General features: G+C 44.8%; 1 protein-coding gene across 1 annotated transcript; it reads right to left on the reverse strand.

Moving 5' to 3' along the window:
* Positions 1 to 905: 905 nt before the first annotated feature.
* Positions 906 to 15,838, reverse strand: VIM (vimentin). Its single transcript, XM_086941778.1, has 9 exons — positions 15,177 to 15,838; positions 11,102 to 11,162; positions 8,201 to 8,296; positions 7,655 to 7,816; positions 6,212 to 6,337; positions 5,104 to 5,324; positions 4,945 to 4,988; positions 2,829 to 2,911; positions 906 to 1,313 (listed from the first exon to the last, which is right to left on the reverse strand). Exons 1-9 carry the CDS (start codon positions 15,737 to 15,739, stop codon positions 1,266 to 1,268), a joined length of 1,404 nt encoding a protein of 467 aa, XP_086797904.1. The 5' UTR covers positions 15,740 to 15,838; the 3' UTR covers positions 906 to 1,265.
* Between the last annotated feature and the right edge of the window lie 1,058 nt (positions 15,839 to 16,896).

A 16,896-nucleotide genomic window follows, 5' to 3' on the forward strand; every position in this document is an offset into this window, starting at 1 on the left:
GGGCCCTGGTTTAGTAGTATGACTTGCCTTTGCCAGAAAACCACAACTTTCAGCTCTGCCATCACTGCTCTGCAGTGTCCATTTCAAAACCATACTAAAAGATTCTCTGAGCCTTGTTGCTCGTGTGCACTGGACCAAAGAAGATGAATGGTAAAATGTAATTGCAAATGGACTAAATTAATGAGGCTTTGTGTGGTTCTGGTTGGAGTTACACAGTGGCCTGATTAGATTATTGCCCTTTGGTCAATGATTTCAGGACTTTTAGGTACTTTCCCAGATGAAACACTAGAGGCCAAAAAGAGGCACAGCGTGTGAATCTATAAAGGATTCATGCTGCAAAATCTAATTGGGATGCTTCGACTTTACATACACTTAGGTGTTTACAATTTCATGTACAAATATCATACCAACAGTTGCTACAGGAAACTCCTGCAATGCAAGATGTGATGTCATCAGAAGACAGTCCTGCTTAAATCCAGAAGTCAAGTAAATGACACACCATGGCCCAGGACAGACATTGGATCATGCTTACCTAATGGAAATAGAAATGTATGCATGTATGACGGCAAAGCGACATGCAAAAGAAAACTGAACTTGCAATTCAAGGGAAAGACTTGTGGTTTGTAATGTCATGAGTAGACAGAAAGATGCTCTATTTATGATAATGTAAAAATCAGCAGTCATGTTGCAGAAGTTTCGATTTGCTGTGGTTGTTTGTAGGTGTCTTTACACTTGCAGAATGACTGCCCTAATGATAAAGTTAGTAAAATTGTGATTAATAGTTTCATTCCGTGGTTATTTTATCACTTTTTGATTTTAGGACTATGGTGAGAAATTTCGCAAAAGTTTTAAATTAAAAAGCACATCCAAATCAGGGACAAACACATATAACCTCCTTTAAGGCATTCTTTTTGAAACTTTTATTAAAGCATTGAGAGTTGTGTCATACACTGTATGGAAAAAGCTCCTTATTGGAAGTTAGGGGATTTTTTCTTTTTTTTAAAAACAGTATTGCAGCACAAGATATTGCTATTGCAGTTCTGTAAACTAGACACTGTTGTAAACTCATTTTCTATCTTTCAGAAGAGGCCTCTGCTCGCCAGACCTAAGTACTATCATAACTATCTTGCGCTCTTGAATTAACTGCAAAAGGCACTTGCAAGCTTGTCTTCATCTTGGACACTGCGGACAGCTTCGTCTTGCTGGTGAAGGTTGTCTTTTCTGCTTCAATGAAAATACATGCTGGGCTTTACGGCAGTACCTTTTCACTCCAAATCTAACTCATCGTGTTCGTGGGAACGTTCATTCACAACCTGTTGAAAAGGAATGGTTTGTCTTGAATTGCGCATACCACAAAATGAATCAATTATTTTAATATTATTGCAACTGCATCATTTGAACTCAATGACAACATATCAAATGCCTGTGCTATAGAATTTTCAGCTGTACTTTCCAGTTTATATTTCACACATCCATGAGACAAAGTAAGACAGCAACCTTAGGGCACCCTCTAGTGGTGGTGACAAATAACACCTAAAGGCCTTAAAAATACAATGATTTCTAAGGGGAACTCTGTGGCACTATAACATTTCGCCTTGTGTGTTCTCAATTCTTGCAATGTTCCCACCGTCAATGCTTGGGCAGGACACATCTGTATTAGCTCCTTGGGTTTGGAAACATACTAAGTAGTAAATTTGTGTTATGAAATGCCATTAAAAACAGGAAAAAATGGGATAGAAAGGCACACTTGTAAGTGGCCATCCAGTGTGGCAACCCAAACACCATAGTGCACAATTGCAAAGTTTGTCACGGGTGTTTCAATTCAAAGATTTCCTACAGTGTTTTGGTGTAAAGATTGCTCAGGGTATTTCAATGAAAAAGCCAACTGGAAGAATTACTTTCTTACTGGACTATCAAGTGGCCACTTAAACTATCAGTGATACCACCTGGCAGGCCACATTTTAATGGCCACAGCTATCCGCTTCTAAAGAATGTAGATTTGCTTACCGATATTAAAACATGGAAAAAATGCAAAAAGATCAAAGCTGCCAAATTTGCTTTTTCCCCAAATGCATTTTGCATGTGGTAGCTCAGTGGTATGTTGAATGGGTCAAAGTGCCATGGTATGACTTGTGATGCACTGTTGCTTGTAATGTTTTTTTGTAAATTTTGACTCACATCTTTCAGTGGTAGAAATACGAAAAATGTACATTCAAAATAGGATCTTCATGTAAAGCCATAACCTGGCCAGACTCCCCTACAGACCAAAATAGCCCGGGCTCATTTACTGCAACCAAGGAACAAGAGGGGTGGTCTGGAACCTGGCCCTGCCAAACATGGCCAAATGTGGTTCTGTCAACTTGCCATGGTGAGGCAGAGTACGGTACAGGTCTCCTGATAACCGTAGGGCTCAGTACCAGGATCATGGAAGGTCACAATCAAATCAAGTCAATTAAATATGCAGGATCTGCTATGTGTCGGAAAGGTCCTGCTACCTCCCAGATGCTTGGGCAATCATGATAGATGCCCTATTGCTAAACATGTGGATGATTTATTGCACCAGAAGTGCTAAAATGTAGTGACTGTCTAGCCGTGATCCCTGCAAAGTGTAATCAATTAAGCTGCATTTGAGATCTACAGAATTGCATGTATAATAATGACAGCTTCATCTAGATTTCATATAGATGCAGAGGGTTTATGTATTGAAGGAGGAGTAAGAAGTGGTCTCTGAATCAGTGTAACTTACTGACCTATGGCAACTTCATGCAAGAATTGAGACATCTCTTCAGATGATCGAACATAATAATCTAGGCGGTGTTAAAACGTACCTGGCCATCTCTGGTTTCAACAGTCTTAATCAGAAGTGTCCTCTTCGAGTGGGAGTCAATGGGGCGCGATTCAAGGTTGGTTTCTGTAGAAGTTAGATATACAGTCTTTGAATGGAAGACTTTTAAGGAAAGGAAACTGATTTCCCTACACACATGCATGCAACATAGGGAAAAAAGGTAATGCGGGCCACTTGCAGCAGACACACACAATATGCACACTAGCCCCGAGAGTGTGACTGAAGTTATTTACTCATATGTGTTGAGAATCCCATGGCTAGCACCAAGCGAATCCCCCAATGAGGAATGAATGCCTCCTCTCCCTTATCTGTGAATGCTACTACATAGTTCCATTATATTTTTTTCATAAAGCGAATCCCTCAGTGAGGGAATAAATGCCTCTGCTGCCTCATCTATGAATGAGCATGTTAGTACATACTTCATGACATATTATTCCCAAAGTGAAACCCTCAAAGAGTGACTAACTCCTCCTCTCCTTCATCTACGAATGATAATGTTACTACATGGTTCATGAAATTTTATTCACAATGTGAATTCACCAATGAACGTATAACATCTCTGCTCCCTCATCTATGAATATGTTACTACATTTTAGAACATTGGACTGTTTGGAGCTCCATTGAAGACAATGAAGTGCGCCATGCTTTTACGGGCCGGTAAAGGCCCGCAAACCAACATTCCAATGTTGTTTTCAAAAGCTTGTCAGAACCCGAGGGAATTTAAACCCCTCGAACTCCGAGAGGCCTTTGTTTTTATTTGTTGGAATATTCTGCCCTCTATTGGCAGAATGTTCTAATAGCCTTATAGCCCTTTGTAGCTGGGCTATATCGGCAATTAAAGTCCCGCTCCCTTGTTAAAGTCCCTTGCCTTCGGCTCTGGCCTTTAACACTGGAGCGTGCCTTTAATAGCCGGTATAGCCCGTTACGGCGGGCTATAAGGCTATATTACAAATAGCACCATTTAGGTGTGAATAGCTTTTTTCTAATATTATCTAACCTGAAAGCTTTACAAACACACTATCTCCAGTTTTCAATCGGTGCACTGTACATTATAATTAGGGCTCCCGGTTTTATGATATTATTTTTGTCATTTCCGTCTGTATTTATACATATTTATTTTTTGTTAACTTAATCTGTATTTATCCATATTTATTATGGGTTTTGTGAAAAAAGTAAAACTGAAACAGGTATATTTCCACATTTATCTAACCAATAAATATGCAGTCATGCTTGAACACCTCCCAGATTTCAGTGATATGAACACCCGCAGAAGATAAATCAATTCACTTGTATGAAAATATGCACGTTTCAGTATCAGTCTTGTGCATAGCTACTGGTGTTCAAGCCTCTTTACTAAAACTCCTTTCTTTTTTCACCTCCTTGCCTATCAAGCCACACAGTTATTCGTCTGGCAGTCATAGCAAAGTCTATTTAGAATCTCTTAAAAAAGCACCAATTTCTGTTTTTATCCACATCTAAACATAAATACAGACAAGAAAATAAATGGTTTTCTGTCCGTATTTATCTGTAAAAATCAGTAAAAACGGAAAACAGGGAGACTTAATTATAATTAAGCTTCACTGGGAGAGTTGTTTTTAAATTTCATTTCTAATTGCTAGTTTAAATTATGTTGTATGGGGAGGAATGGGCAGTTATATAGTTTTGAACTGAAGTAACCTTGCTGGCTGTGTTTTGAAGTTGTGCACCTTTTTGCCGGATGGTTTATTTATAAGCAGGCATTTTTGGTCTGCTTATATATTAATGATCTCAGCATGCCTTAAAATTCAGAGAGGCAGTGCAAACACTAGACATGCAGCATTTAATAGCTACTTCAAAGAAGAATAGCAACCAACAAAAAAAAAAAAAAAATTTTTTAATTGTTGCAAGCCATTTGTTGCTCCTTAAAGCAGACTGAGACTGCCTCTTTGTTCTACTGATTCTCTCGAGTTGATACAAATGTTGCTATGTAAGCATACATGGTACTTTGTTTCAATTGTAATGTGTATTTGTACAAATGTTACTGCACTATTAATATGGTGTGACGGATTAGTGGTGCACATGTCCCAATGTTATGAGTTAGAGCTAGTGAAATGTCTTACCTCTCATGCTCATGGCAGAGAAGGAGTGGACTGGCACTGTAATCCTGCAAAGACATGGAAGAGCAGATTATAGTCAATGAGCCGGTGTTACTCTGCAAATAATGACCACATGTAGTTGTTGTGGTATATCATGAGGTGCACACAGTGTTTGCAATCTACCTGCTCTCCTCCCCCTCCAAGAGTTTCCTGTAAGTCGCGATCTCAATATCAAGGGCCATCTTGACGTTGAGCAGCTCCTGGTACTCGCGCAGGTGGCGCGCCATTTCTTCCTTCATGTTCTGAATTTCATCCTGAAGGCGGCTGATAGTGTCTTGGTAGTTAGCAGCTTCGATGCTGAAGTTCTCTTCCAGCTCACGCATCTGGCGCTCCAGAGACTCGTTCTGCAAACAGTGAGAGGACCAGTGGTCATTTAAAGAACACATTTCTGAATTACGATTACTTATTATCATGGATAAAACGAAATTTGTGGGTGACAAGTCAGGATGGGTTTGCACTAAAATAAAACCAACAATTACATGAGCCAGAAATCCCCCACACACCAGCAGTGGTGCAATAAAAAATGATGGGGCCCACTACAGAATATGAAGAGGTGACCGATTCTCCAATAGCTCACATATATTTATTGGTTTATGGCTGAATAAGGGTCCCCTTAAGGGGCCTGGATGTGTTGGGGCCCACCAATGCCACGGGGACCTCCGGTGCGTTTCCTCACACCAGGTCTGGGGTAGATTTCAGCCTTTTAAACAGTGGTGCATAGTATCTCGAGCATTTTACTCACGAGGAGATAACCAAGAGTGTGCACCGCTGTAGTGACACAGAAAATCTGATCAGAATATATGGTAAGCATGGTTTTACCCCTTTCAATGTTACCGGACCCAAAAAATGTGACGTCTGTTTCATGCTAGCAGCACTTTGAGACGGATGGAACTGTGACTGAAAATGGGCGTTGAGTTGCATGAAATGCATATCTGATACTGGAGGCTTGCAAATAAAAATGAGTTTAAACTCTGGTATCAGATGATTATCAGAACAAGACACTATATCTTGTCAAAGGGAGAGCCAACAGAGGGAGCAATTGCCACTGGAAACATGGAGGCATTAGATATGGTTTAAAACATCCCTGTCATTAGTGCAATGAATTTACGCTGCCTTTCTGTTTTGTATTTCTTGTCACACCCTGTCTTTAAGATTTTCTGGAGCGAGATACTGTGTTGTGCTATTGAACATATGCAGGTCTGCTGAGTCCTTATATGTTTGTTTTACTCACAGTTCCTTTCAGTGCATCCACTTCACAGGTCAGGGTCTGTAGCTGCCTTCGGTAGTCATTGGATTCCTGTTTAGCTTGGCGCAGGGCGTCATTGTTGCGATTCGCAGCTTCAGAAAGGTCTGCAAACTGGTTGGGGTAGAAAAGTGTTAAATTATGAAACTCTGAATGATATCAAATCTATATCTGAGTGAGGTGCATGCTTCATGGTCTCACAACAAGACAGGCACCCAGGACAACATCACTGCACCTGTGAATCTAATGCACTAATAGTGCACTGCTGTTTCAAGATCAGTCATACTTAATTTAATTAAATCTTTCAAATAGAGTACAATACCATAAAACTATATAATAACATACAGTACTATATTTTGTTCATAATATTGTTAAGACACAGACACAATTTCATAAAATGATACACACTCCTATTTAAAGAGCATAACACTTTTCATGGAGATTTCATACTGTGCAAATTCACTAGAGTGAAGTGCATTGTCCGATGAGTTCGTACTCAAACTTCATATAATTGAAAAGCTGCTAAATTTGTAAAGCCTTGCAAATTATTGAAGTGCTATTATAGGTGTGAGTAGTGGTGCGTGAGAAATCTGAAATCTGTGGGTGGATTTATGCCAAGACTTATGCATGTAGGGCCAGATATACTAAACACTGGTTGTTGGTTGCAATTTGTTAGCAGTATTTGTGAGACCAGTGTGGTATTTTATGAACTGACATACGTACCAATAGATCGGTTCGCAAAACACTGAACTGTACTGAGTTGCAATTCACCTTCTTCCTGAATATTAATGAGGTAGTTCACAAAACTGAGACCTACTATGATTCACTGACATCACAGGGATGGTGGACTGTGGGGTCAGCAGACAACCATGTCTGAGATTGCTATTAAATAAAGCATTTATTTTTTTAATGCATTCTGTTTTCCTTAAAAAAATAAAACTGATGATGTGTTTAACAAACATTTATTTTAAGCTTAGCCAGGGACCGCTGACTACTCATAAAAAATGTTTTTGTCAACATTCCAATTTGTGAAAGGCCTACCACTATCGTTTGGTAGTCAGTAAGCTTTTAATGCTTTGCGACCACATTTTGGTTCCAAAACATTCATACATCCCATTCCAAATCGCTATTTGGAAGGGATGCCATAAACATGCCCTGATTCAATATGTAGTCACAAGTCCAAATTGCAATTCAATAATGTGTTACCGAATCTCAATTGGGGTTTAGTACTTACAAAAAGACCATTGTGAAGTTGCAAATGGCTTTATTTTGTAAATTAGACCCTTTCCGACCGCAAAAAGCCTTGGTGCATCAAGCCATGGGTTCTTAATAGTGGTAAAAATAATCTATTGGTTTATGACCTTTGGCTTTCGACCATGATGGATTGTCATTTCATCTATAATCAAAATTATAGTAAATGCCATTCTGTACCTTGGACTTGTACCATTCTTCGGCCTCAGCGAGGTTTTTGGATGCTACGTTTTCGTACTGTTGGCGGACATCACGCAGGGCAGCTGTCAGGTCTGGCTTAGCCACATCCATGTCGATCTGGACGTGATGCTCCTGGATCTGTGACTGCAGTTCCCGGATTTCCTGGGAACACAAAAAGTAGAAGTGACAAGCAATTCAAGAGGACAACCCACGCCTAACCCAGGGGTGAAAGCAATCTTTGTACGGTAAAGTAAAACTATTTACAAACATTAGCACAAGGCTAATGTTATTTTATTGCAGTGAACATCTACTTCCTCTGTTCCTTTTTCACTCTGTCAGTGTTTAATGAAGCTTCCACAGCAGCAGAGAAAATGTAAACTGATTAAACATACTTTTAGGAAAACTGCTTTATTTACTGCAGGTGTTATTGGTGTTTGATTTAGCTAAAGACCATGCCATGAAATTCACTGAGGTAGAGTGGAAAGATTTATTTTGCATAATCATGAATGTTTGGAAAAGTGACAACAGTCCTGCAAAATATCTTACTTCATCGTGAAGCTTCTTCAGAAAGACGATTTCTTCTTGCAGGGACTCTACTTTGCGCTCCAGATCAAGGCGTGCCAGGGAGGCATTGTCAACATCCTGGTTGAGACATAAAAAAATGAAAAGATGTTGGTAAATGCAGATGTCCTCATAGTCAATCAACAGCATGTATGATATAATTTTAGGGTACTTACTTCATACATGAAATGCACTTAGAAATCGTTCACCCTCCCCTCCCTGAAATCTATTGAAATCATAGCAGTAATAAAGGCCGCCCTCCCCAATGAGGTTAATGAAGACTGAAATTTTACATTTTCGTGATTTCCACTCAGTAATAAGGCACTTCTCAGTTACTGTTATACAGGCTAACCGGATGAACGGAAGGATGGGAAGAGGCTTATACGTGGGATTATTTCAATCAATTCACAGCACACAAAGCAAAAAAAACAGAACAGTCCACTCTGTTTATTTCCCGAATATTAGGAAATTATTGGTCAAGTGAAATTTATTCCTGGGGGTGGGTGGGGTAGCTTTATCCCTGCTATGTCTGTGGGACTCACTTGACTTTGCTTTAAAATAAACTACTTTTTGAGGCCTGTGGTAAGTTTTACTATGAACTAAGAGATTTTTTCTAAAAGAGCTTTCTGTTGGATGTTTTAGCTTCCGAAAAAAATAGCATAAGTAGCTCTCCAGTGAAAATGCCCAAACAGGCAGATCTTGTATCTTCAAAGACTGAAATCACATTCATATATTCAAATTAGAATTTTGCTTGGATGAAGCCAGCTGACAAACGTTTTTACAACTCTTATTTGCACATGGTTGGAGTGGTTTAGCCAATTCTGTGTCCAGTAAATTAGGGGTGGGATAGGGTAGTCATTATAGACACTGCAGTTCTTGTCGAAGTGGAAATTAGCCGCAATTGCCCACGAGTGGTTACAATTGAGGATAGATGATGCACTAATACCAAAATGAACATGTTTAAGGATCTTCTATGAACAAGCTCCTTAAAATGCCTATTCTGGATGCACATCAACGACCCCTATTGGCAGGTTCATGTATGATCACATACAGAGTGGCCCAACACCAATCCAGTGAAAGGTTATCGCTCAGTCTGTGATCTTTCGGGGCTTTGGAGTTGTGTGTCAATCGGATATGCCCTCTCCACTGTAATTCACTGAACAGCACTGGTCAATGTAGAATTCGTTCGATGGCCTAAAACTATGGCTACCATCAAAAAACCAGCAAAACATTTTCCAGGAAATGCTTTTGCATCCCTGTTAAAACTCATGCTGCATGAACAGCTATAGGGGTGGTGGTACCTACAAGTGCAGGGTATATTTATAAAGGTCCCTACAGGTGTACTTTCACATATTTAGACCTTATTTGGCAGGTCTGCTACAACCACAAAGTGGGCAAAACGAAAAGTTTACCGCATTGTAAGTCGTTTTCTACCCATTTAACATGCATAACATTCTTTATTGTATACATACAAAAACGTATTGGGCTCTCAGCTCTTTAAACAAAATATGATAGAAAGTTTCAAGAAAAGAAATGCTTATAAATCATTAGGAAACCCTGGATAGTGTCTTAAAAATGATGTTGATGTTGAGAATGCAAAGCATAAAACAGTTCGGGGACGATAAAACCATTAAGCCATATCTACACACATGCACACAACACCACCACAGCCACCGGCAGATGAAAACTGCAAGCATTGTTTCCTTTCGGGGGCATTATCACCATGCAGGCTTTCGGGGCTGCAATCAGCTGCGTTTGCCCTCACCTACATGGCATAAACATATTACATACTGCATGAATAATAACTAACGTCAGCTATACCCGTGTTGCTTCTGCACTGGTGAAAGATGTATGGACCAATTCACTTGGGCTCTTTTTAGATTATTGTATTGTGCGATGCTTCTTGTAAAATAAGCGATGAAGTTATTATGCAATCGCTCAGTTGGGTTGTTTGCACAAAAATAAAATGTCAGTGTTAAAATTGGGTAGATAATGTTTAGATGATCAGGGATGAGATTATCCCCAATAATATTACAAAAATTGAGAAATTATGGACGATGACGTTGCAGAAATCTCGTGTTTAATGCTCAACTGGCTACGGCACTTAATATCTGTAATAAACGTAGGTGTTCAATGATACGGCACCGCCTGGAAATTTTAAGTAATAGAATACCCCTAACGGAATCGTAGAATGTAGGCTTTAAAACAAAATAAATGTAGAGCTTCTTATATTATTAGTATGTAAGGGCGAAAAAACTTTCCTGACTCTTGCGAAGAATGCGGCCCATCCCCCCCACATAAGACTGCTGGTCTCCCAGCCCATTGCCATGGCACTAGATTCTATTATGCTTGGCCTGGGATTCCGATGGGAATCCCCGAGCGACCAGTTTATCTCCCTGTCAACCAGCAGATGGCGCCATTCGACTTCCGGGGCATTCAGGGATTATGTCCAGTGACCCTTGTGTTTGCCTCGGGTGTCAGCAAGACCACACGGCGACGTGCTTATTTCCTTACTGGGAAAAGAGAAAACCAAAGTAAAGCACTCAAGGTGACGTCATATGAACTGCAAAAGCACATTTCCACTGAGCACCTATATTAACACAAAACCGCTCAGGATTTGCAGGTTAAGAGGTAAATGCAACTTTTATAAAAATGTTTCTTAAAATTATAACCATTTAATTACGAGAAAAAAATAGAGATAATAATTGTTTTTAGCCTAAAGGGATTATTAATTAGTAATCCTTGGGATGAATATAAAAAAAAACGCTTCTCACAAATATAAAATTGATCCTAACATCTCTTTCTGGAAACAAGACTTACAAATACCGAAATAAAAGACCAACAAAAGTTTAGTTTTGGACGGAGATAAAAGTAAGTGTCCCAGACCTGTCTGAAAGACTGCAGGGTGTTCTCCGCCTCTTCTCGCTGCATCATTTCATCCTGCAGCCTGCAAACAAAAACATGGCAGCAGAATCAGGAACAATTTATCCAACACACTTTCTGTAACAATTTGTGGTGTTACTGTGCATGCACTCTCAATGTATACAAATTGTGGCACCGAAAGTATAATGTGAGAGACACTCTGATTCCCCTGGATGCCTCGCTTGCGCTTCATAAAATTCCGATAATAAAATTTTAAAAAGAATAAAAAGCGTTGTGACACGGGGTTGGGTCCGAAGGATGGGGGAGGGGGGCTGTAGCATCCGTTTTCACCCCCAGCCGTCGGTTTCAGCAGCACCGCCGGTGACGTAACGCAAGTCCCACCCTCTCGAAAGATTTGAGGAGCCCCAAAAATGTCAGTCAGCCTGGCCGCCTCAAAGACAACAAAGGACGTGGGGGCGCCGAACACTCTCACCCCGTGATAGGCCCCTCGCACCCCTTGCTTGCACAATGGACCTCCTCGAATGCAAGGGGGGGTGGGGTTGGGATCAGTTGGTCGGCTCGAGGACATTCAAAGTGTGAGACTAGGGCGCGGATTGTAATGCTGCCCCCCTCACTTCCCACGCCCGGTCCTCCCCGCCCCTCCCTCAGCAGCACACAGTGGGTACTGAGTATGGGGCGGGGGAGGGGGGATCTATAGGAAGTTCGGCAAGGGTAGATTCTCTTAACTTAGAGGGGGGGGGGGCATGTTACAGAGAGAGAGAGCAGGAGCTGCTGCTACCACGCCTGCTCATCACAACCGCCCTCGGCATCAGCTTCGGAGCGACTGAAGGAAGCTTTGGGTCCCAGCACTTATTTTACAAATTAAGCACTGTGCCGGGGCCTATTTTCTGTCCCAGTTGACTCTGAGTTGTTGTAAGCTGTCAGAGTTAGAGGGGTGTGGCTCTCCTCCCCCTCTACCCGCTCTCCGGACCCTGCAGCAAGCTCCCAGCCCGCGGAGGGCAGGTTTGGCGAAGGGCCAGCTCTATGCAGCTCGGGGCCCTCCCGCATGATTGCACGTTAGAGGGTTTCTGCCACCGCAGCAACGCGCGAGGGCCAAAAAACCAGACCGCCCCGCGCACAGAGCCAAGAGCGCAGCAGCGTCAGCTAATGAGCCGAGGAGACGCTGACCTGGCTCTCGGTCCAGTCATCCCTTGGCAGCGGGCCGAGGTCTGCCCTCGGCCCCGCTGCAGAGAGAGCCCCCTGGACCTTTGAGGAGGAGGGGCAGGAGGACACCCGAGCTCTGTAAGAGGGAGCCGGACAACAGAGCAGATGTGGCTCCTCTCCCGTGGCGTGACACATGCCCCTGCGGTGCAGGGGAGGGGGGGCAAGCTCCAGACCCCCCGCCCCAGCTAGGTGGTGGACCAGATAGGGCCCCCCGTGTACGTTGCAGGGGGGCTCAAGTTTCGTCACGCCGCCTCTAACTGCGCGCCCCAGACACAGGCGCAGGTGGTGCCCCAAGGAAGCCACACGAGACGCTCGCAGCAGAACCCCCTCCCCCCTCCAAAGGAGGATGAGGGGCCCACAAGGAGCCAAATGAGATCATATCTGCAGCCCCCCATTCCAAAAGAGATGTATGGCCCACAGGGAGCTAGATGAGACTCACGTCACTCCTTAGTGACCCCCCCCCCCCCAGGAATATGTGAGGGCGCCCACATGGAGCTCACCAGACAAAGGAGCATATGGGGACAGATGTGGGGGGAGGGGAGGGGGATGTCCGAGGAACGCACTCCTCGTCCAAAAGTACAGATGTTGGAGAGCAAGGTCAGCGGGACGTTGCCAAGTGTTTGCAAACATGTTGGGATGTCAGCACTCACGTTTTCAGAACAGAGGACACACCATACCTCTGAACCCACTCAGCGTGACATACGCTGCCCCATGGAAGTAAAAGACGCCCTGATTAAGAAAGTGTCCTGAGTTCAAGCCAATAGTTGTGAGTGTTCTATACACATCCTAATTTGCAACATGGAGATTTGAGGTGCTATTCTGCAATGACTCTGAGAGGGCACCACAGGTGGAAATCAGATTGTGTCAAGTTAATATGGTCCTTTGCATGCCCACCGGGAGGTGGCCCATAATACTAAGAGCCACCTCAGCCTTCACAAGGCACTCAATCATGGAGAGCCGCCGTGCCTAGGCTTCAAAAAGGCAGCCACTGGATTGCACTGCAAGAGGGTCACCCCTTCTTCTGAAAATCACCAGATTTTGCAAATCTCACACTGGAGGCCGCTCCTTTTCAGTCTGCACCACAGTACCAAAGCAACTTCAGTTTTGTTACACCAATCATTCCGTCTAAAACAAGCCAACAACTTTACTTTTTGGATAGCTCAGCCCAGTTTATGTTCTAATATTCAGAGCTAGGGGTTCTCATGGTGACAGTGCTCTTCATAAATACATTATATACAACAAAAAACAAGCTTTCTCCTGCTAATTCTGAGGGCGTGGTCCCTCCTCCACGCAGGAGCATCTCAAGACCCATGTCATCAAGCAATCTCCACTCTTAGACTTTCAGAAGAGTGTGATGACATAAAATGCATTCATCCAATGACCCAGCTTGTTCTTCTTCCTCACCAGTCCACCTCCCCACAACATACACCCTCCCCACTTTCAAGTGTAGCTTCTCCACCAGTATCTAACCACATACATTTCGGCAGCCCAATATCTTAAATTGACACTCACCGTCTGGACTTCACTATATCATGCCACCTAGTAGCCCCTACCTGCTTCCTGTCCTGTTTCCCCATTCCATGTCTCCATCTATCTCCCCAACACCTTCCTTCTCTTCCCCTGTCCCTTAAGAGGCACCCCATATTTACCATTAGTGTCTTGTGCACTGCCAATGCTCCAGTCCCAGACACTCCTGACCCCCTCCCCCACGCTGTCCTTCTGTACAGGACTCGGTCTCTTTGTAGTTAGTTTCGCTCTTTAATTGTCCAAATACACACATGCATGAACCTCTAGTTTGCCCCCCACAGGCACCCCACCCTAATAATGGGAATGAATGGGACCAGCTAATTCCATAGTTGGGTTCTGCTCTTGAGGGGCCCTCAGAGGCTTGACTCTTTCTTGTGATGGGTGGCAGAGAGCGTGATTGTACTTCCTGGGTGGGTTGGACCTTTAGAATGGCGCCGGAGGCTGGACTCTTTCCTATGATGGGTGGCAAGGGTGTACTATTTAATTCCAGTGTTGGGTGTCCACCTAGACTGTCCCCAGAAGATGGACTCTTCCGTTGACGGCCTGCTGGTTAATGGCAGAATAAGGAGTCCCTCTGGACTGAGCCACTGGACAATTCATGGATATGGCAGGAATGGTATAAGTGAATGCCACAGTGGGATGTGCCCCTAAATTGCCTCTTGGGAGGCTGGACTTTTCCTTCTGTATGCAAGAAACTTGCCATTTATCGCATGAGTGTAGCATGTGTGAATTGGGCCTACAGCCAGGGTGTGGTCCAGAGGGGCGCTCGATCTACATGCAGCAGCCCCCCTACCACTTAGGCCCAAAGAAAACTATTTAAACACTTGCTCTGAAGGCTGCTGGCACCCTTGTCTGCTTTGTGCTTGTTTCTCTTGCCATGATGTTCCATAATCTTGCCCCTGCACCGTCCCAAATTTTCAATACATAGATAATTAAAGAGGACAAGTGGGTGGCATGCCTTATATTGACCACCGCGCCTTCCTCCTACTCCTCCCAAATTTTCAATGGATATATACTTAAAGAAGATGCTTGGAAGGGGGGGCAAATTTGATTTCACCCAGGGACCTCCCTGAGCAGATGTCAGCTCTGGGTGTCCCTCTGACCAGGCCCTGAGAGGCTTGGTACACTCCTTAAGAAGCCAGAAAGTGTTCCTCTTAATGCTAGAGTGGGTCCCACCCTCAGAAGCTGGGCATGATGGTCAGCAGGTTTACACTTATTGCTACAGTGGGATGCCCCCCTGTCCCTCAGAGGCCTGGTGTGGTCCTTGTGGTGTCACCTATGTTGCCAGCTGTCGCCAGAGAGTGATTAGATGCTCTAAAGGCCCCCTCAGGGCGGGCCAGCTCCTTACTTCTCACGCAGCCGCTGGATGTCGTCGCCAAAGTTGAGGCGGTCCACCTCCACGCGGGCCTTCTCGTTGGTGAGCTGGTCCACCTGCCTGCGCAGCTCGCGCAGCTCCTCCTCGTACAGGTCGCCCACGCGGGACTTGCCCTGGCCCTTCAGCTGCTCCAGCTCGGCCACCAGGATCTTGTTCTGCTGCTCCAGGAAGCGCACCTTGTCGATGAAGTTGGCGAAGCGGTCGTTGAGCTCCTGCATCTCGGCCTTCTCGTTGGTGCGGTTGGCCTTGAACTCCAGGTTGATGGCGTCGGCCAGGGAGAAGTCCACGTTGTCGCCCATGTGGGCCGGGGGCAGGCTGCTGCGGAGCCGCACCGAGGAGGACTTGGTGTACATTCCTGGAGAGGAGGCGCTGGAGAAGACGGTGCGGCTGCTGCTGGGGCGGATGGCGCTGCCCAGGGTGTAGCGGCTGCTGGAGGTGACATAGCGGCCGCCAGAAGAGGAGGAGAGCGGCCTGTTGCCGCCGCTGCTGCCCCCGAACATCCTGCGGTAGGAACTCCTAGAGGTTGAGGTGCTCATGTTGCTGCTGCGGTGCTCCCCGGTGCTCCTTCGTGCTCCTCTCTGGTGCAGTCCGGCAGGGCTGGGGAGCGGCCGGGGACCTCTTTTAATACTCGGATAACGGGACCGCATCCGGCGAGGCAGCGACCGCAGCCAATGGGAGGCCCGAGCGGCCGCCGCTCAGCCAATCAGCGCCAGGGTGTGACCAGGAACTTCCCGGGCAGGACCAGCAGCGGTGACAGAGGCTGGGTAGAGATGGGGGTTGTCCCAAATTCTGTCTGCACTGGGAGGGAGGCGGGCTCCACCGCACAGAGCAAGAAGGAGGGGCGGCTGCAGAACCGAGAAGAAAAGGGCTAACAGCTGCTCCATCCATCACAGCCACGAAAAGAAAGTTTACCGTCGTGCTGTTCACATCTTCACTAAACTAGCCCCATGCTCCGCATCTCATCATTTTGAGAATCGCGGAGTAGGCTATGTCGCTAGTGCATCTTTTCCCGAAGCGTCTCAAGTCAACCTTCTCGCTATATTGCAGCTCAAATGTGTGGATTATTTCATGGGTCAGAGCCGTCTCCTTCCATCTCCTTAGTAGTAAACGCCCGCCATTAAAAAAAAACACTGCACCCTGCCTAGCACCCATCCTTCTCTGGCCACCGAGAGAGAGGCTGGCGAGAGCAGCTGAAGGATGCCTGCAGGGGTGCGCAAGAAACACAACATACGGTGTTAAAGAGGACGCCTCGGGCACGGGATGCCGCCAAGAGAGGAAAGCAGACCGCGGCGACCCACCTGTCACTTTGATCATCAAAGCACAGAGTGTGAAGCATCTCTTTCTTGGTGTTCAAGTGACGCGCTCCGTGGCGGTCCCAACACCTTCCCAGATGCCGGGAAGACAGAAAACGCCACTGAGAGTCATCAATTCATCGCCTTAATGCATGATTGCAGATGACTCTGTGTGATGCAATTTGCTATCGGAAGGGTTTACTTACCCCCTCACTGGGAACAGGTCACATACTTTTTGGGGAAAACTAATAATATTTATTAACCGTTTTACATTTACTCTAATTTAAATCGCAAGGGAATGCTAATTTCCCCAGCCTAAAAGTCTCCCCCCGGAAGCACCTCCCCCCCCCCCCAGATTTTGCCCAGTCAATGTGCATGTGACTGTCTTGACATCCACCCTG

This window comes from Lissotriton vulgaris, chromosome 10, assembly GCF_964263255.1.
Source record: "Lissotriton vulgaris chromosome 10, aLisVul1.2, whole genome shotgun sequence".
Classification (NCBI taxonomy): domain Eukaryota; kingdom Metazoa; phylum Chordata; class Amphibia; order Caudata; family Salamandridae; genus Lissotriton; species Lissotriton vulgaris.

Bases quoted from the DNA above. Each gene is read 5' to 3' on its own strand.
- VIM (XM_086941778.1), bottom strand. From the start codon at position 15,739: ATGAGCACCTCAACCTCTAGGAGTTCCTACCGCAGGATGTTCGGGGGC. The intron at 6,338-7,654 runs GTACAGAATGGC...TACCCCAACCAG, and splicing joins AAGAATGGTACAAGTCCAAG to TTTGCAGACCTTTCTGAAGC. The intron at 5,325-6,211 runs GTGAGTAAAACA...CACTGTTTGCAG, and splicing joins TGGATGCACTGAAAGGAACT to AACGAGTCTCTGGAGCGCCA.